Raw genomic sequence first — 27,840 nt, forward strand, 5'->3', positions numbered from 1 at the left:
TTGCTATCTGGGTACTCTCTCGATGAATGCTCGATCGACATAAAAACAATGGCCGCCAACGGATTTCGATTCTGACACGCGTCACACGTGTACATTTCCTTTCAAACTTTTGTTTTTACGCGCGCCAGTTTCACTCTTGACACGCGAATTAACACAAAGTGGTCAAGCGTCAAACTAGACACGTCATGCGCGAATTTGATGCGCTATTCGCGTTCGGTGTGAACGCAGCATAATGATCAAAGACTTCTGATTTTGGCCTAGGATCTGAGGAATCTTTTAGGATTCAGACAATTTGTTTTCGAATTATTTACTTGTCAATCTAATTATCTGAAGTTCGGAAAAACGCAAATAAAAGCTGGTAGACGGCCAAATCGTGACTAAAATCGTACAGTGTGAACCCATTTAAGTCTACGAAAGAGTAACTTCACAGAATTTTTTTTTGAAAAACTGGATATAAATTCCATGTCATATTACGTGTTCTATTAAATTTATATAATTTCGAGTGTAATTTATATTAGTAATGCTGAGTAGAGAATTAAATGGAGCCTGGTTTAACCTTGAGGATGTTTGCGAAAGCTACTGCTCAAACCCTAATTTGACTGTGTGTGTGTGTATATTGAATGTCTATCACACACTCTAAATGTGGCTTATGACATCCACCCTCCTTTCTCCATGAGTGTTTCCTCACAGATATCATACACCATTTCTAAAAACGGATCCACGGCCTCATAAGCTCACGTGAAGACGTATAACCCTTACGCAAAGCACACAGGAGACTTGACTCAGTTGTTTTGGCATTAGCATGTTTCTAAGCTAACAGAATGATACTCTATTAAGATTTATTTAGAACTATTCATATGTATTAGTGTCTATTGTTTAGAACATCCTTTATATCAGAAGTGTACTTACAATGTCTTAAAATGATAGACCTGTTTCACATACAGTACAATTCATCTGTGGCCTTTTTGACACGAGTTATTACAAACAAAGTCACCATGAAAATCAAAATTGACCATTCTTATTTTTTAAAGAATATTGAATTTCATTATGCAAATATTGCATTATAAATGATTTATCCATGCACATCATTATTTTGTATGTCCCCTCGTAATTTTTAATCAAAATAACTTGATATAACTCCGATGAAGGGTTTATTGGGACGAAGGCGGGACAACCTGTCACTCACATGACAGCCAATGATCCAATCAAATCCCAATGGACAAAATCAAGTCCCGCCCTTATTTGTTCTTGTTCAAGAAGCCGTTTCACACCGATATACATCAGAAAAGGGAAAAAGACCATCAAAACGTCTGATTCATGCTGACTTTAAACGTGAAATCTATTTTGAGGTGGATTGTATGCACATTCAAAATGGTAATTATTAACTAAATCACCTGGATTCATCCCAGAAAATATTTGTCAGCTTTTTATTGTGTGTGAATTTTGACAAAACATGATAATTTGCCTCATCATTGTATATTGCTTCATATAAGACTGTGTCATCTTTTCATTCAAAAAGGCTTAACACCAGACAGAACTCAGTCTCGTCTAGGACGTTTCTGGAATGCAGTGTTAAGCCAGCAGTGAATGCTTTTAATATGGTGAAATAAACATGCACTGAGGTAGCTCAGTAAGTGTTTTTAGAACAGAAATACAATGTATCTGTGGTTAAATACTGTACTTATGTGTAAAAATAAAACCGTTTATCAGAAATGCTGAACCAGCCTGAGTGTGAAGTGTGTGTGTGCGCACCTTATCTGCAAAGTGCTGAATAATGAAAGCTTTATTGGACATCCGTGGCTTTTCAAAAAGTGCACACGTCTTCAAATGAGTGTTATACAGTTTCTGAGCCCAGGAGTCATCTGAACCCTTCGGCATCTAAGAGAAAGAGAGAAAAAAAAGAGTCTGTACAGTATATGAAGGAAGAACTGTAGTCTCAAAGAGGATTCCAATCACACAACACAGTTTTTTTGTTTTGTTTTTACAGTGATGTACACTAAGCTACCATTTAAAGGTTTAGGGTTAGTATAAAAAAAAAAAACAGACAGGAAAGGCAATCTGGTTTCCACGAAAACCATTAAACAGCACGACTGTTTTGAATATTGATAATAATGTTTCTTGAGCATCAAATCAGCAGATTTCTGTGACACTGAAGACTGGAGTAAAGGTTGCTGAATATTCAGGTTTGCCATCCCAGGAATAAAATGACATTTGAACAGATATTTTAAATTGTAATTTTATTTCACAATATTACTGTTTAATTAACCCCCTGGGGTCAGCGGTCACTCTGGCGATCGCAGCTCGCTTTTTTTCATATCAGCGCAAAAGAGACTCAAAATACTCTGTTGATTTTGTTCTTCCATATAAGTGTTATACATCATTCGATCCTGTTAAGTTTTTATTTTTTGTGTGTGTGCTTTTTGCCAAATAAAGAAAAATAAACATGATGCGCATTCTGCCATCTCTCTCAACGTGAAGTCCATTCTAAAACATGTCCGAAAATGAACTGTAACTCAGCAAATACTCAGTCACGCAGACTTCTTTTCTCTTGAAGACTTTTCTCCACAAGATACATTTGATACTTTTTCTCTCTGTCTAAATGTTCACTCCTCGCAACTATAACTTACATTTTACAATGCAGGGACTGTAACTAGAGATATGCTAGTTATAAATACAGTAATAATTACTTTATTTAGGCAGAAAAAGTTCATTGTGGTTTCCAAGCTCATTAATGTTAACGTTAGCGGTCTTCCACAGATGATAGTGGCATTAGCTAGCTTTGTGGTTAGCTAGTCTTTGATGAGCCATAATTTAGCAATAAATAACATCATACTGCAAATTGTAAAACATACATTTTCAATATAACAGGCCAAGGAGAAATGATTGAAGCATATTTCATCCGTTTTTATTTTTATTTTTTAAATATTCATTTATCGGCCATTATAACTGCCGATACCGATATTTTGGAAAATGCCTAATATTGGCCGGCCGATATGTCGGTCTGGCTCTACTAATATATCATAAAAACGATATGTTACAGACAAAATATGAATGTTTAGGCAAGATTTTGTTGATTAGTTTTGGATAGATTATAAAGTTTTTACTGTAAAGACTACGGTCACATCAAATAAGCTTTTGTTTGCCAATTTCTGCTTATAGGTATAGTATTATATAGTATAATATTACATGGTTACAAAGAAAATATTAGGTTTAACCTTGCAAAGGCAGAGTTAATAAGTGATTTTATGACTCTAGTCTCATATTCAAGTCTCATTTACTTTTAAAGAGTTTGTATATTGCGTTGCCCCTTAATCGTCATCGTACAGTAAGTGACTTATTGCAACTACAATTTTTGTTCTCTTCGAGTCAAAAATGTTTTCTGTGGTTGACAGATGCCGTTGAAGAAGCTTAATTTGTATTGAATCCCAAGAAATGATAAATGTGTCACACATACGCATCTATTAAAATCATATAACATTCTACATTAAAAACTACATGTAGTTAAACAACAATTTTGTTCAATTGAATTATTAATTTGCAAATTGTCACATATTTACGCATCACCTTGGATTTATATGGATATTTTCAATTTTTTTTTTAATACAGCCAATCACAGTAAAAGATGAAGTACCTCAACATCTTAATTTACAATAAGACTGTGAAACTGTACCTTGCACTCTTCGTCCAACAGGTCCAGGACGCCCATCTTGGCCTCAATGAGGTTGATACATGGCTGATTATCATAGAAATCAATGAGAGTCCATGGTATCTGCTCTTTCATGTACTCCTCCTGCTCCAACTTAAACACATGCTGCACACGAGAAGACAGGAAAACAACAGGAGATACATCACAATAATTTAACAGAATAATCATCAATCAAACTTGAACTGGTGTCGTGAGAAGTGTGTCAGAGGTCTCACCATGTTGAACTGTTGCTGTAGTTTCTCATTGGCATAATTAATACAGAACTGTTCAAAACTGTTGATTTCAAAAGTCTCAAACCTGGAAGAATAAAACAAAACGTCACAATTGACTTCTGTAACTCTAAACTGAACCAAATGTGCGTTTGGCTGTATGAACACACACCCGTAAATATCCAGGACTCCGATGAACGAGTGCTGCTTGACCGTAGAATGTAGCGATTTGTTCACATGGTCCACGATCCAGTTGAAGAGTTTGGCGTAGATATGTTTAGCGAGGGCATCGCGGGCATTTATGGCCTGTAGTTTGGGGACGGGCTTTATGTATGTCTCGGTTGCTGTCTTCAGCTTCTTATGGCACAGCCAATGAGACATGTCTTGATACGTCACACCCATCAATTCACAAAACACACTCAGGTGACCATTATTTGGCTGGACGGAAAAAAAGAGAGAAAATTACATCACTTCACAATGAAAAAAATTTAGGTCACACTTTATATGACGTGTCTTTTTAAGCACTATGTACTTAACATTTTTATTTAAGTACAATGTACTTATTATGTTCATATTATATTGCAAAACACAAAAAATAAGCAGCTATTGAGGTGGGATACGGGTAAGGTTAGGAACAGGTTTGTTGGTATGGTTGGGTTTAAATGTGGTTTAAGAGGTAAGGAAGGGATCAACAGTGTAATTACACACATATATATATATATATATATATATATATATATATATACACACACACACACTACCGGTCAAAAGTTTTAGATCAGTGAGATTTTTTTTATGTTTTAAATGAAGTCTCTTCTGCTCACCAAGGCTGCTTTATTTGATGAAAAAAAAAAAATGACAAACAGTAATATTGTAAAATATTATGACAATTTAAAATGACTGTTTTCTATTTTAATTTATTTTAAAATGTAATTTGAAAGCTGAATTTCAACATCATTACTGTTGCTGATTACGCATCAGTTTTCAGTGTCCCATGATCCTTCAGAAATCATTCTAATATGCTGATTTTATGCTCACAAAACATAAATTATTATTTTCAATGTTGAAAACAGTCGTGTACCATTTTTTCCCCAAAAAATCTATGATGAATAGAAAGTTCAAAAGAACAGCATTTATTTAAAATATAATCTTTTCTAACATTATAAATGTCTTTACTGTAACTTTTGATCAATTTAACTCATCCTTGATGAATAAAAGTATTTTCTAATTTCTTTCCCCCAAAAATAAAAAATAAATTCTTACTGACCCCAAACTTTTGAATGGTAGTGATTAATGTTACAAAAGCTTTCCATTTCAGATCAACTCTGTTCTTTTGAACTTTCTATTCATCAAAGAATCCTGAAATAAAAATGTAAAAAAAACTGTTTTCAACATGGATAATAATCATAAATGTTTCTTGAGCATCACATTATAATAATTTCTGTAGGATCATGTGACACTGAAGACTGGAGTAATGATGCTGTAAATTCAGCTTTGATCACAGGAATAAATTACACTTCACTATATATTCACATAGAAAACCGCTGTTTTAAATTGTAATAATATTTTACAATATTACTGTTTTTTTTTGTATTTTTTTATCAAATAATTGCAGCCTTGGTGAGCAGAAGAGACTTCTTTTAAAAACATAAAAAAAATCTTACTGATCTAAAACTTTTGACCAGTAGTGTATATAAACACACACATAGTATATACATACAGTGACATATAAAAGGATATACAGTACATTATATATACAATTTCAACTGCCTGACTTTTTTTCATTTAGGCGCAAAATGTAACTATATTATCTTCCAGATCTTATAAACATTAACCGCATGATTTTTTGTGAAGCTTCTTTGAAACAATGTTTATTGTGAAAAGCGCTAAACAAAGTTTCTGACATAAAATGAATTCCACAGTGTTGCACACAATTATTTGGTTTCTATTTTCGCCATATATAGATAGTCCTACCCACAGTGAAATCATATTGGTCCAAAATGCCACTTAAAAGTCAACATGAAACTTACTGGAATGATACTGCTGTCCGAGTCTCTATCCTTCACTTCCACGTTCCCCAGGTGCAAAATCGAAGCCAGAATCCGAAACAATCCCATCTGATAGGACTCATTTACACCTGAAGAGAGACATCAACAAATGAAAAACAGGAAAAACAAAAACATTTTATGTCTAGATTAAATCCAACAGTGCTTGGAGTTAATGTTGCAAAGCTAATACAAAGAATTTTAAAAATGAATAATTGGCTAGTCAAATTAAAAAAAGAACAATTGTATCAATACTTTTGACACTGAATGAAAGACATTGTTTATAACCCACATTTCTCTGAGTTTGTACCACAATGCACTCTGGGACTGCCCAGTCCGCTATCAGGGGCGTCATGCACCTAGTTTTCAAAGATTCCAAGTCATGATAGTCAAGTGGTATATTATTATAGTATGCATAGTGGCTGGGTTCAAATCCTGATATAATATCAATTTTATTTAGAAACAAGCTAAACTGCAACTGATCTCGACAATTTCATGTATGGAAAACAGCGTTATGATAGAAAAAAAAAAAACAACCCCAAGTAAAAAGAACTATTACGGTTTATCATAAAACTTAACTTAAAATTTCACTGAAATATGACATAATTTTGATATATGAACTGATGCAAGAACATACAATATTAACTTTTATTTGGTGTTGCGTTGTCAAATAATGTTTTGAAAATTTTGGACAGAATCCCCCAACCACCGACAAAAACTCCTTGGTGCTCAATGAGTATTATGTCCTATTTTGGCTTTGAAGCAGTGAATTACACAAAATGGTGACACGTTGGAGGCAATAATATATATATATATATATATATATTCACATACATATATACACTACCGGTCAAAAGTTTTAGATCGGTAAGATTTTTTATGTTTTTAAAAGAAGTCTGTTCTGCTCACTAAGGCTGCAATTATTTTATAAAAATACAAAAAAAACCCAGTAATATTGTGAAATATTATTACAATTTAAAACAGCAGTTTTCTATGTGAATATATAGTGAAGTGTAATTTATTCCTGTGATCAAAGCTGAATTTACAGCATCATTACTCCAGTCTTCATTGTCACATGATCCTACAGAAATGATTATAATATGATGCTCAAGAAATATTTATGATTATTATCCATGTTGAAAACAGTTTTTTACATTTTTATTTCAGGATTCTTTGATGAATAGAAAGTTCAAAAGAACAGAATTGATCTGAAATGGAAAGCTTTTGTAACATTAATCACAACCATTCAAAAGTTTGGGGTCAGTATGAATTTATTTTTTATTTTTGCGGGAAAGAAATTAGAAAATACTTTTATTCATCAAGGATGAGTCAAACTGATCAAAAGTTACAGTAAAGACATTTATAATGTTAGAAAAGGTCATATTTTAAATAAATGCTGTTCTTTTGAACTTTCTATTCATCATAGATTTTTGATAAAATCAGCATACTAGAATGATTTCTGAATGATCATGTGACACTGAAAACTGATGTGTAATCAGCCACAGTAATGATGTTGAAATTCAGCTTTAAAATTACATTTTAAAATAAATTAAAATAGAAAACAGTCATTTTAAATTGTCATGATATTTCACAATATTACTGTTTGTCATTTTTTTTTTTTCATCAAATAAAGCAGCCTTGGTGAGCAGAAGAGACTTCATTTAAAAACAAAAAAATCTTACTGATCTACAACGTTTGACTGGTAGTGTATATTTAAGTATTTTAGAAGTCACATTGGTTAAAAAATCTGAGGGGGCACATGCAAAAAAAAATGACAGTAAAACGCTTTTGGTGTACAGTAGTACATTGTAAAGCTCTATATATCTTAGCCTTGTTCATTCATTTATTCACTCAATCACTCACTCATAATCAGCGATTTACTTCCTCTATCGCATCTTAACAACATGAGAAAATATTGAACTTTCAGTCCAACCTAGCAGTGAGAAGGCATTCCTTGTGATCGACATCTCCTTGGCATCATCTATTCCATCTATCACTGGGTTCCTGCCCTGTTTGGTGTAGTGAAAACTATCAGCCTTCCCTGTGGAGAAAGAAACATCCACAAACTTTTATTATAGCACTCTAATAAAAAATTACTGTACCACCAGACTTTATGAAAGATCTACCCCAAGGCTGGGTCATCATCAAACCCAAATGTAGTTGTAAAATAGTCAATTTTATGAACCAATCATTTCTTATGTCAGATATGTTCAATTCAAGGAGAAAGTAGAGTTAAAATAAAGAGACGAACTGCAGCATTTATTTTGCTCAAACATATGTACAGAAAAGTGATTTTCGTGCAGGGGCTCTAATGAATTACTGAATATTTTCTAGTCTGATTATTTGAAATGTACCATCTGAACGTCCTGATTAACCGAAATGAACAGGACATTTCAATTTAACCTGAAGAGGAGGACAGTGTGAGTGAAATATGTTTGATCAGTTTGCTGGGTTCTAACCTAATAAGATTCCCAAATGAGTTGGTTCCTTTTAATGAATCAAAATCACAACTTACAACTGCATTATGTTGCAAAAAAAGACTCGTCAGTTCTGGCAGATCACATCAATCAAGTTCGCATCAGCTGACTCTCAGCTGATGCAATAGGAATACGACGCCTATCACAGCATCCCTATATAAAAGGTCCATTCAGTATTATCAGCAGCTTTATTGGGTTTCTCAGGAGCTCATTACCCTCCTCCACCCCCCGATCCACCTCTCATCCATTCAGGACTTGTCCTTCTGATATTCCTCTACGAATCAAGACTTATTTTTTCTTGAATTGCTGTTGAACATTAATGATGAACCATACAGCCAATCCAAAGTATATACTACTTGTCAATCATCTTTGCCAATATAATAGTGGTCCTGACAGAACTGAGAGTTAAATCGGTGTAGTTACTGACTGGCTGGTTCATATGAACTAAAATGAATTGAGTTAAATATCAAACATTCATTCGGACACACTATGCTCATCAAAAGAGCTTTAATTATCCAGGAAACTCCACAAACTTTAATAAATAGAAACTATTTGCATTAATAAAATCTATTCCCTTATACACAGACCCTAAAATACAAAACCTTCTACATAGATTTAATGAGGGATACACTGTTGCTTGGCAACAGAGACCGTATTGAGAGATTCACGCACACACAAACTCTCACATTAACGGGGCGTCAGCTGAGCAGGAAGTCAGCTGAGTAGGCAAACAGGAGGAGACAGAGCACAGAGCCAGCAGTGTGTGTATGTGTGTGTGTGTGTTTCAAAGCAAGTGGGGGAAAGAAACAGATGATAGGGAGAGGTGTGTGTGGATCCAAACTACAGTAGGTCCAGTATTCATATGCGACTGTGTGTGTGTGTGTGTGTGTGTGTGTGTGTTTGTGTATTTAGACCAGCACAGCCCGCCTCTCAGTAGGAAATCTCTGATAGCCGCTCGCCATGCTGTGTCAACACGAACACACTCTAATCAGACACGTTACCCACAAACGCACATTCACCTATTTAAATAGGGACATGCCATAGACTTCTTAAGTATGCATAATTGTTTCCAGAGACTTCATCATTTTTTATATAAAATTGATTATAAGTACTACAGACTAACCCTACTGTATATACATTTTTAAAGGGTACATATCATGCTTTTAAATCATTAATTTTTACATATAAATCATACCGTTGTGGTCTATATAAAACATAACTGCGATGCTTGGGTCTGAATTGCTCATTATTATAGCTCCATAGGCTTCTATCCCTTTTCTGATGTGCGTCTTTGAGCGACCCGTTTCAATGCGTCCCCTTTAAATAAAAAGGAGATGCGTCACACCCCGCCCGCTCTCCAGGTCGTTGAGTTCACGGTCAGTTCAACTCCCCACTTTCGGCCATTATTGTAGTTTGATTAGAGATATACGATTATATAAGATACCTTCAAAGAACATTTTTATTCACACGTTAATAAAATGTCAACAACAGAAGACTTGTCCATCAAGCCTTACATATTCGAGCCAGAGCGAGCGATTTGAAGACGACGACGAACCTGCCGAACAACCTCTTATGGATGTATTGGTGTGTGAGTTAACTGTTTTGTGTTAGTGAAAGTCGACTATTTCTCTTGTTAAAACAAGCACACTGACAAGATAAGCTGGTACTGTGTAGTGGAAAAGCACCATAAGTTTGCTGTGTGAAGTTGCTGTTTGTTTGAAATAACAAACCTGTTCACCCGAAGGAACACTCGACGAAGTGCTTTAGAAGACATCCTGTCATAGCTTTTTGGTAGCCTACATAATGGCTACCGTAGATGCAACACACATTTGAAAAAGCCAGGCGTTAGAGAGCACAATTCGTTTGAATGCAAAATAGGGCTGCACGATTAATCGTAAAAAAAATCACGATCTCGATTCAAACATAAATGCGATCTCCTTTCTTAATGATGGCGATTCACTTCCATGTATTTCCCTGCATTCAGATCATGCTGCATTCACGCGTTATATTGGTCACACTCACACAAAAACAAAACAATAATTCACAAATCAATCATGCGGACGTTTCATCAGGGAATGTCTAAATTAAAGTTGTTGCACGTGAGCAGCGCTTATTTTTTTTGGGCTTGCATGTTAATCAAAGTATTCACCGGGCGCAGGGGCAGCGCGTGAGCAGCAGTGAAACGCGCGCTCAATTAAAGTGAAAGCACACTTTTGAGGGACAAAATTAATGATTTCACTCAAAAAGTAGTTTCACACAATGTCTAGTCAGTTTTAACAAGAACTGAAGTACCTTAAAACTTATATAAAAATAATAGCCGAGTCCCATAGACGCCTGTATCTTTTACACGCCTGTGTGGCTGCAGGTTTGGGTAAATAAAAGCTCGTCTCAAATAGGGCGGGTCTGTTTTTTAATTTCGGTTTGTTAATCTTCTAAAACCGTCAGATCGTCTGCTTTTTGGAGGCCGCTATAGCACATATTAGTCCCACCAAAGGCTAGTTTGATCGGCGAGTGATGATGTAGAATAGAAACTGCTGCGCTTGAAAGGGCGGAGAGAGAGAGAGAGAGAGAGAGAGAGAGAGAGAGAGAGAGAGAGAGAGAGAGAGAGAGAGAGAGAGAGAGAGGTCTTCAAACAACACGAAAGTTTGGAAAACCGCAGTTTCACATAGAGCATTTTGGAGAGTTTTAGATATGAAGACTCAAATATTTATAGAAGATTTAGGCTACCCATTTAAACTTGTTTGTAATTATTCAGTTTGGGTGAAAGTGTGATGTCTGATTATAAAAAAAGCTATAGTAAACTAGCCAGAAAATATTAAATATAGCCTACACTTACTTTTAGTTCATGACTAATACACAGACAGCTACATGGGTTAGCCCCAAAGAACCAGCTTAAACAATTTAGATTTTTTTTGTTACTGCACTTTATTAGACTGTCTTGTGTTTTTTTTTTTTTTTTTTTTTTTACTTGAGTGCAATACATTTTGGATGGAGAAAAAAAAGAGAATCATGTAAGAGAATCGAGATCTCAATTCCCATGGAGAAAAATCGTGATTCACATTTTAGCAAGAATCGTGCAGCCCTAATGCAAAATACATTATCACCACTAGATGGGAGAAATTCCTACACATTGTCCCTTTAAGGCTGCACTATGTAACTTTAGGTCCTCTACATAGACTGTAAAAAAAAGATGGACGACGCCCCTTCGCTCTTTTCCATCAGAGAGAACTGAAGCCGCCAGTGTCTCGATATGACGCGGACATCTTGGGACCTGAGTCTGCGCACTTGCCTGTTTCGGGACCAGTCATGCGCAGTCGTGAGCAGGAAGTAAAGCCGTGAAATCAAGGCCGCGGCCTCCTTCGCGCTGAATCAAACGCAAGCTCACGCCCCGCACTTTCATTAAGTGTCCTCTGTCTGCTTCGTTCTTCTCCAATGATGTCTGCTGATTGCAGAACCTCGTTAAAATAAGGTAAACAACTACTAACAACATAGTCAACATTATTAAAAAAAAGTCTGCTGGTGCTTCAGTGACTACCTCGCTCAGAGAACCTGTCAATCACAGCTGTCAATCATGATGTCAGAGCACCGTTTTTATCAGCACACAACTAACTAAAAACAAACTTATTTTAAAAACGAACACTTGAAATTACATCAACGTGATAGAAACTACAGTAAATGACAGAAACTATCTTTGGAAAAAGGATATGTGAAATGTAATTTAATTGTTTAGTTGGTCTCGCGTCCCATTGAATAACATGGGGAGGCGGGGGTTATGAGCTATACTAGGTCCGGTCACAGGGGGGGCGATCGAGACGTTTTGACTTTTGAGGGCTTGTGCGGCACGCTTGGTCCTCTATCAGATTTGGAACATTGTTTTGGATTTGGTTCGGCTCGACAATTTGGTTAATTGTGGTTTGATGGTTACGGGATACTATATTAGAGGGGATGGACAAATAAATAATGTTTGTCTGTTTATTTTGAGGTTTTTTTTTTCGGATTTGAGTGATCCATGGTCAATTTTTATTGTTGAATGTGACAACAAACTTTCAGCTTCAAGCTATAGACCTTATGCACCAGAGAAACGTGGGCGCCGTCATCTTTCGAATATTGTCTTTGAACTTCTGGTTTCGCGGTCGCTCTGTATATTTCTATGGCATCGCTGTCGAGGAGTAATTAGCTTGTGAAGTGGATTTACTTATTGTAGAGTTAACAAAAGTTATCATGAGCATTGTAATGTTTATCATAAGCAGATGTCTTAACAAATGTCGACCAGGAATTTTTTTTACGAGCAGTTCATTCATACCTACGCAAGATCGCTGTCAAAATACAGACCAGAAGTCAAAAGACAACGAGCGCAGCACTGAAAAGGGGCGGGGCTACATAAGGTCTATAGACAGTCAAAAATATGTACAGAAACAGAACGGTTAGGAAGATGGCTTTGTTTTTTTGCACTCTCTCATTAATAATATTTACAAAATATTATCGAAACAAAGTTAAATTGTGTAGCTTTAATACTTATAAACAAATAAGGCACCCACCTCCCAACAATTCCATTACAGCTAAAATACTCCCATGAATGAGTAATCCTAATCTAAAATATTCTCATAAAGAAAATGTCCTCTTGAATGAAATGTGCTGGGTGTGTTGTCTCACCGAGTTTCAAGGCTTTAAACTCCGGGAGGTGAGCAGATGCACAGAGCTGATAGAAGATATGATAATTCCTCTCTTCATCCGCCTGGAGAACAAGGAACGCAAGAAAAACAAAAATAGCATATGAGATTATTTAAGATCAACAGTTGGTTCCATCTGCAGGATTTTATAGCGTCACAAGAAACCAAAAACAAAATTTGCAGGGCATAGAAAAACAGACGTTCAAAACAAATCCATAACTTTTCGTGAAGCTGCATGTACTGTACTCACTTAAAGTGGCACTATTACACTTTTTCAAATATTACCTTTCATGTAAAAGGTCTGCAAAGTTTCAAAGACCAAAAAGTCCACGACAAATAAAGTTATAGTCTCCTTTCTGACGAAATGTGTCATCAGCAAATTCCAGCCTATGGTCTTCATTGGCTGCCTGCAAGCAACTTCTACTTTGACCTGTCCTCAAACACTGTAGTTGTCGCTGAGGCCTGGAAGAGTTTGGTTCGTGTTGTTGACGTGTCGAGAACATGCTGTTCAAAAGGATATGGACTCGTGTTGAAATTGATACAGTAAAACTGATGCCATCGTTGCTGGTCGTATCACTGTGAATATAAGTGCTGAGGAAGCCTCCGGAGCTGAAATTTAGATATGGTAATGGCTGTTGTTTCATGTCATGTCAACAGACTGGGCCATCTGACCAATCAGAGCAGAGTAGGCTCTCGGAAAGGAGGGGTTTAGAGAGACTGAATATTCAAACGAATCGTTTTCAGACACTTCGAAGTGTTTTTTGAATTTTGATGCGTGTAAACCTATGGTAGATGCCTCCAAAACAAAAAAAGGAACATTTCATCACTTTAGCATGTTTGAGAGGCACTTTTATATGACTTTTATATGATCATAAAGTGTGTTAATTATGAAGTGTGTTGGTGTTGACTGTGGCATTCCTGCTTCATCAAAGATAATAAACCTGACTTGTCAGCTTAATGTTCATGCTATCAGATCTACTTATGAATAGATATTCAGAGCTTTCAATTACCACCAAGTAAACCAAATATCCATGAGCAAAATCACATTTCACTTTGGTTTTGAATTAGATCTGTGATATTATGGACAGAATATGGATGGGAAGACACTCAATATATCATGCTAAATTTGTAATGAGTACTTAAACACCCTAAACACGTAGTAGGACCCACGAGCCAGTCAATGTGAACTCTTCCTGTCCAAGTGGGAAGTACTTGGCCAGAATAAGCTGTGAACAGCTATGGATTAAGTGGAGCCAGTTTGCATAAATATAAACTTAAGACTGTCAAGCAGTTAATTAGGGCTAATCAGTCTTACTTCAGAAAAATCTAAGTTTTTATGTAACTGACTTGAAGGAAAAAAAATGTATGACTAAATTGTAAAACTAGTCTAAGCATTTTATGCAATCGGCCACTAAAATCACTATGGTTTCTGAGACCGAACATTCTTAAAGAGATAGTTCACCCAAAAATTTAAACTGGCATTAATTACTCACCCTCATGTCATCCCGAATCCATAAGACTTTCATCATCCGAACAAAAATCCGTTCATCATCCGAAAACAAATCTGTTCATCATCCGAACACAAATTAAGATCTTTTTGATGAAATCTGAGAGATTTTTTGCCAGCATACGTTTATAAAGAGATTGTAAAACAAATTATTTTCTGAAGAGACTCACTCGCTTTATATGATGAACAGATTGAATTTAGGCTTTTCACATATAAACATTGATCAGCAAACAAACAGAAGCTCAACTGAACCTGCTTGACTTGCGAGAACAAACCTCTTGTGAAGGTCAAACGTGCTGCGTAACACACAAGAATAAAACTCATTGGCTCTCGCACGTCAAGTGAACATGCTTGAGCTTCAGTTTACCACAAACGAAATGTGTGTGAGTTTATGATGTGTGAGTTTATGAGTGAATGAAAGGGCTAAATTCAATATGTTTATCATATAAAGCGAGTCTCTTCAGAAATTTTGGACTAAACCGCTCAATTCATATGGATTCGTTTTACGATCTCGTTAAAGAAATACTCCACTTTTTTGGAAGTAAGCTCATTTTACAACTCCCCCAGAGTTAAACAGTTGGGTTTTATCATTTTCGAATCCATTCAGCCGATTTTCTGATATTTAGAATAATATCAGTAACCAGACAGTTTCTGGTCTCATTGACTTCCATAGTAGGAAAAAAAATATACTATGGAATTCAATGAGACCAGAAACTGTCTGGTTACTGATATTCTTCTAAAAATCAGAAAATTGGCTGAATGGATTCGAAAACGGTAAAACTCGACTGTTTAACTCTGGGGGAGTTGTAAAATGAGTCTATTTCCAAAAAAATTGGAGTATCCCTTTAAGAACTTTTTGAAGCGTCAAATTGGTAGTTGCGTAGCTGTCAATGGAGGGACAGAAATCGCTCAGATTTTATAAAAAAAATTATTAATTTGTGTTCCGAAGATGAACGAAAGTCTTACGGGTTTGGAATGACATAAGGATGAGTTTATAATGACTCATTTCTTTTCATTTTTGGGTGAACTACCCCTTAAAGAACACTATTCTTTGTAACTGCTATTTTCTTCTTATATTCTAAATTGAAAATAAAGGCAAGAATAATTTCTTTCTTAAGAGTAATTGAATAACTAATATAAATCAATAACTCTCCATTTAATGCAATCTGCCTTTTTGACCCATCAAACTATACCATCAATATATGAAAACTTATGGGGAAAATAAAGTATGCCTTTTTTCCCCATTAGATTATAATTTGAATTACTGGGGCAATGATCAAAAGAAAACTCTAGAAAAATATCCCTTTTTAAATACAATTCTGTTTAACACCTGCTACAGTTGTTAATAACATCGTTAAAGGAGAACTCCGGTCAATTTTAACATTGAGCTCATTTTTTACACAGTGTTATCGTCTTTTTCGCACCCTGTTGATTTCAATGGGGCATATTTTAAACCTGCTTTTAGCCTCTTAACATCCTTGATTTGTCATTATGAGTGCACAGCCATGTGAGATGATATTCACCAATAATCGCGTGGGTGAACTCGACAATCTACCACTGTGGGCTTCGACCGAAAACAGGAAGCAAATAGAGGTATGTGAGCTGGCTGAATTAATATCATTTTTACTCATATCTTTCACATCTACTGCAGTCAGATTGACCGTGGTCACTCTTAATAACACCACTCACATGGCTGTGCACTCGTAATGACAAATCAAGGATGTTAAGAGGCTAAAAGCAGGTTTAGAACATGCCCCATTGAAGTCAACAGGGTGCGAATTTTAAAAAGACGATAACACGGTGTAGGCAACACTGATTTTTGTCGTTTTTGTCTGTACTGACAGCACTCCAAATGTACAAAAAAAAATTAGCTCAATATTAAAATTGACCGGAGTTCTCCTTTAATTGTGCCAGGCAAAAAGCTCAGTCAATATATACCCATCAAAACCTAATTTATATAGAAATAAGGAGTGTTCATGCTGAAAAGAAGGTTAATTATTTAAATGAAATACACCCATGACACAATACCAGCACGGACTGCAGGTGGTTAGTGAATAAGACGCAGGTTTATGTGATGAAATACCACACACAAAAACGGTGCGACTGTCACAGTAATGCATGTTAAGCATGAACAAGCTTGCAAAATACCCATTAAATTTACATACTTGCATAGAGTGCAATTCTGGTCTGCATCTGACAATCACACATACTTAACTCATCTGGAATTCCCCTAAGCACAACAGCAGTCTCTGTGAGTATATTATATAACACTGAACAGACATGTTTAACTCCATTACCCTCATTCCTGTCCAGCTTTAATCTCTCTGAGCTTTCCAGAAGGAGAAACAGCCTCTGAATTCCAAACATGTTTCTCACACCTGGGCCAGATGAAGTCATTTATGTAGGCCTAATCAGTTTCGGGGCAAAACTAAATAAATAAATACATATCAAATTTTTAATGATATATTATATCAATGAAATTTAATTATTTTGATATTTAGTTTATCCATGCTGTGCGAACAATATACACACTCGTCATCGGAAAAGTACCACTTAAATGTCAGCGTATCAGTCTATGATTTCCGCCCTAAACCTAAAAAAAATCATTTTCTGCCAGATATTACCAGTTGCAGAAATTTTGGTGAATCACTATGAGGACAGCCATTTGTAGTGGTGTCCAAAAACCATAGTGGATGGATGAGTGAACTCATTCATCCCATAATCCACCACAATGAGTGTAAAATTGATGTATACTCAACACCTAGAGAACACGATGCACTGACATGGGGCACCTCAAGCACACTCAGTGTCTGAATTCGTTCACTTGTTTTCAATCATTCAGTGTACTATACTAGCGGAGTAATGTCGTGGATAATGAATAAGGGGTATAGGGGACGATTTCGGATTTGCTCAATGAACAGCTTTCTTTAAAACCTAGTGAGCTGCCTTGTTGTCCACTGTTCTCCTTTGGTGACTGACTCTTCATAACCATTTAAAAAACATTCCTCACTTGAAGCTAAACAAAGACTCGACTGACAATTTATTCCAAATAAGTGTGAAATTAGCATCTTGCTAAGCTAACAATATTATGTGTTACTAATAGCACACCGAAATATTAAAACAGTCCATTTTAAGTTTAATTTAACTGTATTTATCAGCACTGACTGACTGTCGATAATATTTTAATTGACATTTTCCTCGCTTCATCCACTATTTTGGAATTCATTTTTTAGCTAATCGCAGTACATTCTAGAATTTGGCCAGATAAAGGTATCGAAGGAGGCAGCATAATATTAGCTTAGCTCACTATAGTCCTTTCCACTAGAAAGTGCAGAAAGACATAGGAGCCTTCAAGAAATGAAAATCATACTGTGAATTAAATCCCTGAGGTATCTGAGAGGAGCTAAAATTAGATCTGCCATAAGCAGGAAGTGCGGTGTGCTTCAGAGGGAGTGGCGGCTGCTCCTCTTTGTGTACACTGTCTTAGGCCATTCTTCAAAGCAGTTTCAATGTAGTTATAGCACAAAATACATATGAATGAACACCAGAAGGATCGATGAAAGATCCAGAATAGCTTACTGAAATGTATCATCATGTCTCATGTAATCGCTCAATCAGTGTTTCAACAGTAGAAGTGTGTCGAAACAGTCAGCTTGTAAACAATATGTCATTACATTTACCTCAGAAAAGCCATTCAATATAGCTGGATAGTTGGTTGGAAAAATGAACTCTAGAAACGCTCTTTTTGCAAAATATGTGCAATATAACATATTATTTATATTTTTACATGTTTTTTAATACCGAATGCGTGTTTGAATACCTCAGTCAAGTTTTTATGACAACCACCGTTTAAGTATTTATGTTTAAGTGGAGTAGAAACATATATATATATATATATATATTTTTTTTTTTTTTTTCTACATAATAAAAACCATCAGAAAGACTCTAAAGCACACACAAATAGTTAATCTCTGGATCACTAAGTGTTTGATAACATCTGGTGGTAATTCTGAAATACAGCAGGATTTTGGTTTAACACTCCGAAGAATAAACCACACATTCATTCAGTATTCCAATGGGGAAGAAAAAAACTGGCATGGAAAATCACATATGAGGGCAATGAGAGAAATCAACATTTCCATCTGAGAGGCACAGATTTCCATGATCTAGCATATTCTAGATTGATTCTTAAACATTCTTATAATCATACCTTTGCTAAACGGATTTGTTTTGCTTCAGTAAAGTTCTAGGATGACCATGGCACTCTTTTAGATTATAAAGTTTCTATTATTTCATGGCTACACAGAAAACAAAGCTCTCCTACGCATTTCGGCGAATGCAAAACTAAAGATTCAGAAATTGTCATGGTTATGACATCACAACATCAATATTTGACCACTAAGAGTTTTACATACTCTATATATATATATATATATATATATATATATATAAACTATTTAATTCCAGATTTTATGCCAAAGGCACTATTACAGTACTCTTTTCATCAGAAAGGTTAGCCAATCCTGACATAGGTCAAGTCTTAAAGGTACAGTTGCAAAGAGCCCGTTTCATTCTAAATGTCAAAGAGAGGGTGGAAAATGGTCTTGATGAGTAATATTTTATGCTTGATAAACATTTGATTTAAGATTGCGGACCTTTCGGGCCAGAAAAGATGCTGAGAATGTATAGAATATGGTTAGTTTAATATTTTATATAAAGGCCAAAGTGAATCTCCAAAGTGACAGAATGTCAATCATGCTCCCTCACCTGAAATACAACGCGCGATTTCTCCAACAGATATGTCCTCATGTTCGCACCAATGATGTGATACCTCTTATCAAAGCCGATCTCAATGTATTTCCCAAATCGACTGCTATTGTCATTCCTGGTGGTCTTGGCGTTACCGATGGACTAGAAATGGGAACAGAAAAGACATCAGTTTGAGTGGAAGTACTGGACTGACCTGGGGGCTTCTTTGTTGTTTCAGTTAGAAGAGAACAGGGTTAAAAGTTTAAGGAGCACACAGAAAGGTTATTGATTAAAAACAGAGTGACAGGAAGATCATGTATGCGTCTCTGGGTCTCTACAGCAGCTCAGGAGGTTGATACTGCCTCCCCCACAGAGCAGAAATCTGCTGAGGAACTCGGTCGAAATCAGAATCAGCAAGCAACGGAGCTTCTGGAGCAGGGTGTTTATAGGGCACAAATTCATTAAACCTGGCAAAAAAATAAATAAAATCCTATCCAAGCTCAGATCATCTGTGTTTTTAAGGTGGTTTGGTTTTCAATAGTTTATATCGTTTTGTTATTTAGCTCTGAACAACGGTATGCATCATCAATGCATGAGTTAATGCCTGTAGCTAGGCACAACCAACAGCATGAGATTGGGGGTGGGGCTACCAGTCTGTATGTCCAATGATAGATTGGGGGAGTATTTTGGATGGCGGAGTATAATAATAAAATTTCAAATACTTTCACACAATATTTTACTATCTCTTTTATTATAAGGCTGCCAATATGCTCATGGCATGGGAGAGTCGAATCTCAATTTTCAAGATCTGACAAATATGTAAAAGTAAGGTATTAAGGGTAAAAAGCATACTTATTGTTAATGGTGTTAACTGTTTTGTTTTTTTTGTAATACAAGTACAATAGTGGTTTACTTTGTTTAGCTTTTTACTTCTGGTGATTGACTTTAGGCCTCAACATTATTAAAACTAGTCAATTGTGAAGGTTATCATGATGGACAAAACGTGTAAGAATCATAGTTTTGTATTTTCTGCGATAATCCAAAACCCAATGTAAAGATCCTATTGTGCTTTTGTTGAGGGAACCAGGGCGATGCTAACTTTCGGGTTGGCCAACAAAAATACATCACTGCAGCACATTATCTGTGAAGGATAATACTGCCTTTGAATTTGGCCAAAATAAAGTATCTATATCTATATATATATAATTTTACATAATTACTACACATAATGTTTGGAACAGCCTTTATGTTTGGAATTCTCCCCATGATGCTTTTACATGCCAAAATGTATACAGAGGAAACATAGTGATTTGGTTCTGTTTTAAATATTTTGAAGAAATATGTGAGTTGAGGACAGCAGAGAAGGTCATGTGAGCTTTATGCTAACACAACATTTACTCTAATACACATGTGAGCACTCAAATACACACACACACTCTCGCTCTCTCTCTCTCTCTCTACTGTTGTACTGAGTGAAATGAGCCCTGGGGAGATGAAGACCATGCAGTGAAGAGCAGATATAACAGTCTGAAAAAGACACTCATATTCAGCCAGTGAACAGCTTTTAGTCTCCCAGCCCAAGGGCTTTGGCTCTCTGAGATATAAATGTCTGTATTATTAAAGACCTTCATGAAAACAAACAGCCCAAGTCTCAGCACTGATTCCAGAATGACGCACTGATCTAGTGATGCAGGAAAAACTCACCTCCATGATGGGGTTGGATGCCAGAACTTTCTCCTCTACATTGGCTTCACTGGCAGAGCCGCTGACCGTGGCAAAGTAACGCATGGCGTATTTTGCTGAAACAGTTTTCCCTGCTCCAGATTCTCCACTCACAATGATGGATTGATTCCTCTCATCCCTGAAAGATGCAAAAATACAAATGAAATAAGTGCAAATAGATTAAGAAAATGTGGTGTTGTCAGTGGTTACTAGTGCCACTAGGACACTATTGACACCATTATATGAGAACTGAACTGAGTTTGACGATGACATCACTTTTTCTCCAGAGCGGCTATATACACTCACCAAAAGGATTATTAGGAACACCATACTAATACTGTGTTTGACCCCCTTTCGCCTTCAGACCTGCCTTAATTCTACGTGGCATTGATTCAACAAGGTGCTGAAAGCATTCTTTAGAAATGTTGGCCCATATTGATAGGATAGCATCTTGCAGTTGTTGGAGATTTGGCACATCCAGGGAACGTAGCTCCCGTTCCAACACATCCCAAATATGCTCTATTGGGTTGAGATTTCGTGACTGTGGGTGGGGGCCAATTTAGTACAGTGAACTCATTGTCATGTTCAAGAAACCAATTTGAAATGATTCGAGCTTTGTGACATGGTTCATTATCCTGCTGTAAGTAGCCATCAGAGGATGGGTACATGGAGGCCATAAAGGGATGGACATAGTCAGAAACAATGCTCAGGTAGGCCGTGGCATTTAAACGATGCCAAATTGGCACTAAGGGGCCTAAAGTGTGCCAAGAAAACATCCCCCACACCATTACACCACCACCAGCAGCCTGCACAGTGGTAACAAGGCATGATGGATCCATGCTCTCATTCTGTGTACCCCAAATTCTGACTCCATCTAAATGTCTCAACAGAAATCGAGACTCATCAGTCCAGGCAACATTTTTCCAGTCTTCAACTGTCCAATTTTGGTGAGCTCTTGCAAATTGTAGTCTCTTTTTCCTATTTGTAGTGGAGATGATTGGTACACGGTGGGGTCTTCTGCTGTTGTAGCCCATCCGCCTCAAAGTTGTGCGTGTTGTGGCTTCACAAATGCTTTGCTGAATACCTCGGTTGTAACGAGTGGTTATTTCAGTCAAAGTTACTCTTCTATCAGCTTGAATTAGTTGGCCCATCAACAACCATGCAACGGTCAAAATTGCTAAAATCACCTTTCTTTCCCATTCTGACATTCAGTTTGGAGTTCAGGAGATTGTCTTGACCAGGACCGCACCCCTAAATGCATCGAAGCAACTTCCATGTGATTGGTTGATTAGATAATTGCATTAATGAGAAAATGAACAGGTGTTCCTAAAAATCCTTTAGGTGAGTGTATATATATATATATAAACCAATAACTTTTTTACAACAAAAATGAACCATCACTGAACTTAAGCACTATTTTCTAGATCTGCTGCACAGCCGAAATAAACTTTGTTGCATTATTTTCCTGTTATCACTGTAAAGCTGCTTTTATGCAATCTGATTTGACTTGGCTAGGTACCAGGGTGCGTAATACACACTAGAGTTTACACATTAAAAATGCTGAAAATCTATTGATTTGTATTGATGTATAATGGTGTATTGCAAAGACAAAGAGGAAAAACACAAGGATCAGAGAAAATGATGCTCCAACATGTGGGACCTGAGAAAACTGTAGCTTGTGCTGCGACACAGGCATCCACTGATCAATGAACCTTACAGACAGACAGCTGCAGTAGTGCACTCAGTAGAGAAGGAACAAGAGTCCCAAGAAAACGAGCGAGAGAAACATAACCTTGGCTGGTCTATTTTTGGCTGGGCTGCAGTGAGCAACATCCTGACCTACAAACCTTCCCTTTAGATTGAGCAATATAGCTCATACTAACACAGAGACATACTCTATGCAAATATGAATGTTTGGCTGACGCAATGCAAGTGCAGCCTGTGTACCTAAAAAGGAGTTTTTGATTAAATGGAATGGATTTTGTCCATACAATGAAAGTCAGTAGGGTATAATAATAAGAGCACAGATGTGCTGTCAGGTGTGACATCATTCAAACTTAAACTGGCCAAAATGACGTTTGCTTGGAGTTTTTGTCTGTGGTTCGAAACTGTCCAGACAACTTTGCGTTGGCTAGTAAACACCTTAGATCTGAAATTGGTCCATGACAAATACGTAATAGGTAGGTGTACTTTGGGGCTCAGGCATGAGTAGGCTTACTAAAAACATGAACACACTGTAGTTGAAATTGAAGTTGTAATTATAATGTAAATTGTGATTTCCAAAACTGTAGAACTGGCGCTGTGTGTGTGTGAAGCTCCCGTCAAATTTACCATTGTTCTGCAACTTTTTTTTAGCTTTATATATAGCTTCACTATTGATAATAAACAATGGACCTTTTAGGTCCATGAAATTCGCCACCAAAATAAAAAATGTGATCACATCTTTTTGCTATGCAACAATAAAACCCTAAATAAATAAACCCTTCTTAATGGCTTAGTGAATCTCACAAAAATATCCATTTCTCAAAGATGAAGACGCTTTATCAACTCATTATTCTTGTTCTGTGTTTAATGTGTAATTGGCCCTGTTAAAGGGTTAGTTCACCCAAAAATGAAAATTATGTCACTATTTACTCACCCTCATGCTGTTTCAAACCTCTATGTGTTTATTTGTTCTGCTGAACACAAAGGAAGATATTTGGAAGAATGTTTTAATCAAACAGATCCATTCCCCATTGACTTCCATAGTAGGAAAAAATACATACTATGGTAGTCAATGGGGAATGAGATCTGTTTTTTTTTTTTTTACTCACCCTCATGTTGTTCCAAACCTCTATGTGTTTATTTGTTTATTTATGTGTTTATAACCTCTATGTGTTTAACACAAAGGAAGATATTTGGAAGAATGTTTTAATCAAACAGATCTCATTCCAATGGGGAATGAGATCTGTTTGATTAAAACATTCTTCCAAATATCTTCCTTTGCGTTCAGCAGAACAAATAAACACATAGAGGTTTGAAACAACATGAGGGTGAATAAATACTGACAGAATTTTCATTTTTGGGTGAACTAACCCTTTAACACCTGGTTAGGATGTAGGTGTGGTTAGGATTAAGATGTGTTTTGGTCGATCGGATCACAAGTGGACGATGCTAAATACAGGTGTAAATGGGGTCTAAAACATTTGAGCTTTTCCACTTCCAGAGGTAGTAGAAAACACATTAGACCAGATTGCTTTAGTAGTGTAAACGCTTATCAGGTCGAATGCGTTTGAACAACCACAAAAGACGCATACTCTCCGCCTACAGCTTTGATGCCTAAAAATTATGGGAACTGCGCTAGCCAGACGGAATTTAAACTGTCGTCTGAAGACTCAAGTTTAGTTAGAAGATGAAAAACAAACCAAGCATAATGTTCTCTCCCATTCCTGATTTCTAACACACATTCACCACGTTCAGCGTGGTCTAGCGGCTGTAAGATCAATAACAAAAGCTGATGCTCTCAATAGGTCCATCGTCTCCATTCGTGTTCATATCTAAATGGCACAAGCTTATTTTAGATTTTAAAAAAAATAAAATAAAAAAACATACAGCACATTTACCTGCCAATAGACCCTCTTCTCGAAAAAAATCCAGACAGAAGTGGTTGAAAGTGGACAAAAGAAAACTTGTAATACAGTCAACCAAGACACATCTTAATACCAGGTGTAAACAAGGCCATTATGAAAATAGTGGGCAGCACATACTATTCATCTAAACATCAACATGGGCAGTCAAGTATTTAAAATCTGTTATTACCCCTAGTAACCTTTATTCAGGTAACTATCAACCAATGACAGTTTAACTAACTTAAACTTGCTCAGCCCCACCTGGCCATCTGTTTGTAAGCCTCTTCTGCCACTGCGAAGATGTGAGGGTCCATGTCACCCATATTCTGCCCGCTGTACGCATTAATGATATCGGATCCATAGATGGGAAGCGTCTCATATGGGTTTATAGCGACCAACACAATACCTGGGTCAAACGATAAAAGACAATTGAGCTCAAATATTTCTAGACACATTAAATGTGTGTATGTCTTCTTGTGTATGTGTGTGTTTACCGCAGTAAGTGTAGATAAGTTTGGAATCAGTGAAGCGCACTTTCAGGTTGTGTAACACAGCAGGCTCGTGAAGGTAGCTGAGAGCCGTCAGGTCATTTTCTCCCACCAGGATATCTGGGTTACGCAGATGTGGCAAGTTGTTCGTCTTGGGGTCCAATTTGTACTCCAATTCCTGAATTACACAATTCACAGCACAACAAATTATATGAAGTTGTGTTTTGAGGGGAACTATCATATCTTCTGAAGACAAGCAATGGTTTTCTGTGAGGAACAGGCTGAAAAAACGTTTCAGAATATTAAAATCTGATTTGTTGCAATTGGTTGCACGCCAAAGTAGAATTTGAGATTACTGAATTCTGAAGTATCAGGATAATACAGGCTTAAATTAATGGATAAATCACCCCAAAATACCATCTGTCATGACTCATGTGTTCACCCTCATGTCATTCCAAACCTATAAGAATTTCTTTCTCCTGTGGAACATCAAAAAAGACATTTTGAAAAATGTTGGTACTCATGCAGTTTTTGGGTCCCATTAACTTCCATTATATGAAAAGAAAAATTAAGACATTTATCTCTTCTTTTTTTTCCACAGACAAAAAAAAAAGTTTTGATCTACATTAGGGTGATGAAATTATGACTTTTCATTTTTGGTGAACTATCCCTTCAAGAGCTATGGCCAGTGTTGGGTGTAACTAATTACTAAGTACTATTACTAAGTACTAGTAAGTTACTGTAATCTAACTACTTTTCCCTTGAAAATGTAAAGTAAGGGATTACTCTTCATTTATCTGTAATTTAATTACAGTTACTTCTGATGTAATTGAGGTAAATACTGTGTATAGATCAATCCGATCTCACAGCGATTCGTATGCATTTTATGAGGTGTCTAAATTGTATGACCGCACTCGTACTAATTCGTATGAATTATTGTAAAATATGTATGAAAAAAGTGTGAAATGTCATGAGATCAGACATAAAACAACAGTGGGTTTAACATCAAAATGTATTGTCTGATGTTAAAAAGTATGTTTTTATAATGCAACTTTCTCCACCTTGGTCAGTTTAAGGATAATTCATACAATTTTATAGTATTTATTTGAAAGAATTAAAACAGATTCATGTCTATCCTTGTATTATTCAGCTGGTTGAGATTGATATGGGATTTTGAAAGTAATTAGTAATTAAAAGTAATTAAATACTTTTTAGAGAGAGTAATTAGTACAGTAATCTAATTACACTGTTGAAGAGGTAATTAGTAACTAGTAATTAATTACTTTTTTAGTGTAACTTACCCAACACTGGCTATGGCTTATGGAAATATTCATTGGGTGAAGACTCACACAAAACTAATGAATGACTTCAGTCTGACATACTTAATAGAGCAAAGTCACACGTTTTTGTCATTTTATGGAGCTGGACAATTAATATTCACTTGCATTATATGGGGAAAGATCTAGGTAAACAATCTGCAAAATGTCTTTTGAGTTCCACTAAAAAAAAAGAAAAAGATTTTGAACAACATCAAGGCTGGAATAGAAATATGCTAGTAGCGACCACCACACTGAAGTTTGTAGGTGTGTTCGACTTGAAGCTAATACTGTACGTGTACCACAAGAGCGTTTCGAAAGCATATGGAGCCATAATTATGCTCTCTAATCACTCTCGCAATATCAAACACTCCAACAAACTTCACCTGAAAGAGACCGATGGCCGAATTTATGGCACATGATAAATTAGCATTAGCATGCCATAGATAGCCAATAAGCTTTCTGTTGTCTAGGGAAGAAGAGAAAAGAAAGAAAAAGAGGATAAAGACAGAAGTAATGTATTGAATAGACATTTTATCTAATTGCATAATAGTTAGACGATTACATTGTTTTTTATGGAAAGCTAGACATAACGTCATGTTTTTTTTTTTACCTTAAAAAAGAAAAATTTTTTGTAGAATTCACTTTTAAAAAGATCTACATTTCTCGGTTTCATCCATCAACATGAAAAACGTGTTTAATAGAAGATTGCTGCCATCTACTACACTTTTAAAATTATTTATTTTTAATTAAACCGTATGTCATGGAAGTGCTCAATGAATACTTGTTTTGTGCATGAATTAGCGATCGCCTTTTAAATTAACGGTCAATTAATTGTTAACCTTAATACTGCAATTTACTACTGTCACGGTATGTTGCCAAAAAATCCTCACAAAGACGAAATAACAAGAGAAAAGTATTTAGTCCAAATAACGCTAGAAGATAAAGGAAAAACAGGCTTGCAACACATTACCAACATGACATTCAGACAGGACAAAGAACTCAGGAAACATGGGACTATAAATACTAAACCAAACGAGGACTAATGAACTAATTAACAAGGGACAGGTGAATGAAATGAATCAAAGAAACGCATGGGAAAACTGGGTCAACTGAAAATGAGCAAAAAGAAGGTGAATACAAAGACAAAACATGAAATGGACCAAAAATGGAACTGACACGGAGTAAAAAAAAAATTAATAATAATAATTAAGTACCCATGAGAGGGACTGTAGAAATTTCATTTCAAATTTAAAGTGTGACAATTGGATAAAAAAATGTGACCACTGAAAAATCAAATGCTCATTGGATCACAAAAATACGTTGAGAAGAAAAGATGCATA

At 36.1% G+C, this 27,840-nt stretch overlaps 1 protein-coding gene across 4 annotated transcripts in view; it reads right to left on the bottom strand.

Annotated features, from left to right (window-relative positions):
- The window catches only part of myo5aa (myosin VAa), a 96,212-nt gene that overhangs the window by 48,521 nt on the left and 19,851 nt on the right, over window positions 1–27,840 (bottom strand). For all 4 annotated transcript variants that reach the window (XM_089135384.1, XM_089135383.1, XM_089135386.1 and 1 more), the window contains exons 3-13: window positions 25,188–25,359; window positions 24,955–25,099; window positions 21,068–21,224; window positions 19,382–19,525; window positions 13,091–13,172; window positions 7,894–8,001; window positions 5,946–6,052; window positions 4,088–4,353; window positions 3,922–4,003; window positions 3,671–3,811; window positions 1,753–1,878 (exon numbers count right to left, since the gene is read on the bottom strand). In XM_089135384.1, coding sequence (XP_088991510.1) covers window positions 1,753–1,878; window positions 3,671–3,811; window positions 3,922–4,003; window positions 4,088–4,353; window positions 5,946–6,052; window positions 7,894–8,001; window positions 13,091–13,172; window positions 19,382–19,525; window positions 21,068–21,224; window positions 24,955–25,099; window positions 25,188–25,359 — 1,530 coding nt within the window. The remainder of the gene's footprint in view (window positions 1–1,752; window positions 1,879–3,670; window positions 3,812–3,921; window positions 4,004–4,087; window positions 4,354–5,945; window positions 6,053–7,893; window positions 8,002–13,090; window positions 13,173–19,381; window positions 19,526–21,067; window positions 21,225–24,954; window positions 25,100–25,187; window positions 25,360–27,840) is intronic.

This window comes from Pimephales promelas, chromosome 10, assembly GCF_988280905.1.
Source record: "Pimephales promelas chromosome 10, fPimPro1.hap1.1, whole genome shotgun sequence".
Classification (NCBI taxonomy): Eukaryota; Metazoa; Chordata; class Actinopteri; order Cypriniformes; family Leuciscidae; genus Pimephales; species Pimephales promelas.